This window comes from Haplochromis burtoni, unplaced genomic scaffold (genome assembly GCF_018398535.1).
Source record: "Haplochromis burtoni strain Fernald_Lab_line unplaced genomic scaffold, NCSU_Asbu1 Contig_1714, whole genome shotgun sequence".
NCBI lineage: Eukaryota > Metazoa > Chordata > Actinopteri > Cichliformes > Cichlidae > Haplochromis > Haplochromis burtoni.
The window spans coordinates 18562-20621 of NW_024584075.1; the positions used below are offsets into that span (position 1 = coordinate 18562).

Sequence of the window (2060 nt, forward strand, 5' to 3'; positions counted from 1 at the left end):
CTGTTATCAGTATTTGCACACTATTTTATATTATTTTTTGACAATCTTTAAAGTCATTATTCAATACATTGTTATTGTTAAATAAATATCGTCAAATAATCGTTATCTCAATTTCAGTGAAAATAATCGTGATTATCATTTTTGCCATAATCGAGCAGCCCTAGAAAGAAGTATCACAAATATTTCTGTATTTAACAGCTGGAAGCATATCATCTCCAAACGGAAAAAAGTGCTTCCAATGTGAAGGAAACAACTGCAATAAAACTCTATCCTGCAATGGAAATGAGGACTACTGCATCTCAGTAGCAGGTAACAGGCCTACAGTGTTTAGTGTCTGCATGTTTGTTCTTTTCTGCTCATAAGAACATTCAGTGATTCCTTGGTTCAAATTTGCTGCACAGTAAAATAATTTTTGTTTTCTCAGTTACTTCAGGAGATGTAACTCTTAAATTAAAGGGCTGTGCCTCCAAGATGATTTGCTCAAACACACAAAATCCAGAGATCACAGGAATTACTGGAGCAAAAATCAGCTGCTGCCAGGGTGATCTCTGCAACAGCTCCAGCAGTTCAACTGCCAGCCTTCTGCTCTTTGTGACATCGCTGATCTTGTTGGGCTTGTTCTCTTAGCTGATGGAAACAACAGCATCATAGCCCAATTGTTCTTCTCTCCTTCAAAATACTTTCACCCATTTATCACAAAGCTCTGAGAAAATAAAAATGTAAGGATTAAATCTAATTTTCACTTTTGAAATGAATACATTTCTTAAAATTCTGTCTGTATCTTGGTCATTTCTAAAACATTTTTGCACTGAGTGGATTTTAAAAAGAATGTCAACAAAATGCCTACATAGCACAGAGTTAGTGAAGGAAAATGTACTCATTATTCTTGTCTTGCAAACACATCTCATCAGAAGGTAACAGGCATACAGCGTTAAGTCAATCAGGTTCTTCATGTTTGTTCAGAGATTCCTTTGTAAAAACCTACAGGTTCTCACCTTACAAACATCCCATAGAGACCATTTTATATAAACTTATTTTTTCGCATCGGGACAGGACTGTGATTCAACTAATCTATACTTGGCTGACTTTTATCATACGAATTAAATGCTGATTTATTGCTTTAGAGCGTAGATCATTCTGTCCCTTAGACCTCATCCTGTTTATTTCGAGACAATTCTGAAGATATTATCTGAATCTAATGGGCACATTTTGGTATACGTGTCAGTTTAGACATAGATGTAGACTTTATTTATCCCACACGGGGGAAATTCAGAAATTCACATGTTACAGCATCACAAATGTCAGGAAGAAAGAGTGAATTAAAGATATCTTAGAAAAAATAAAAATAGAAAAACGAATGAAAAATGGGAGTAGTGTAAATTGTGCAGTGGGAGTGATAGAATATACGTGCGTATTTTAGCAGGTATCTATTGTATGTGTTTTGTTATGAAGGAAAGGAAGGCTCAGGGTTTAAGTAATCAGCATAATGGGCTCATCCGATTAGAATAAGAATAAGCAGTCATCTAATCATTCACAGGGTGCTCCTTTTATTCTCAAATCAATAAAGCAAGGAAGGAATGAAGGAAGGACATACATGGACTGCCAATGCTCTGCTGCCGCCCCGTGTAGAAGTGAAGAAAGAGTGAGCCAAAAGTGAATGCAGTCCTTATATAATGTGTGACAGGTGAGTGCAATTAAGGACAAGCACCACACCCAATCAAAGGTGAGAGAACTAAACAAGGTGCATCTGGTGAAGTGAGTGGGTGTGCTGGGATGTGCTAAAAGGGGGGTGATAGGTTTGTAGCTTGAACCCATCCGCTGGAACGTTGAAGACAATATAATTACACTGCAAAGCAAGACACAAGTAGGCAAGCTTCTTCATGTTTCTCGTGCACGGGAGAGAAAACCGGACAGGCGCCGTTCCTTCGCTTGACCCCAGTCGCTCTCGTTCGTTCTCCCGTACACTGTTCTTTTATTGAGGTTGAATGTGCATAGGATCATTAACATATGACGTCTACATACACACAAAGAGTACCTTGCCTGTGTGTGTGTGTGTGTGT

The 2060-nt window shown here is 38.0% G+C and overlaps 1 protein-coding gene across 1 annotated transcript in view; it reads left to right on the top strand.

Annotated features, from left to right (window-relative positions):
- LOC102300106 (ly6/PLAUR domain-containing protein 2) overlaps positions 1–1824 on the top strand; it is a 4693-nt gene extending 2869 nt beyond the window's left edge. The window contains exons 4-5 of the mRNA XM_005952560.3: positions 199–309; positions 425–1824. Of these exons, the coding sequence (XP_005952622.1) occupies positions 199–309; positions 425–627 (314 nt within the window). The 3' untranslated portion in view covers positions 628–1824. The remainder of the gene's footprint in view (positions 1–198; positions 310–424) is intronic.
- Positions 1825–2060: the final 236 nt, after the last annotated feature.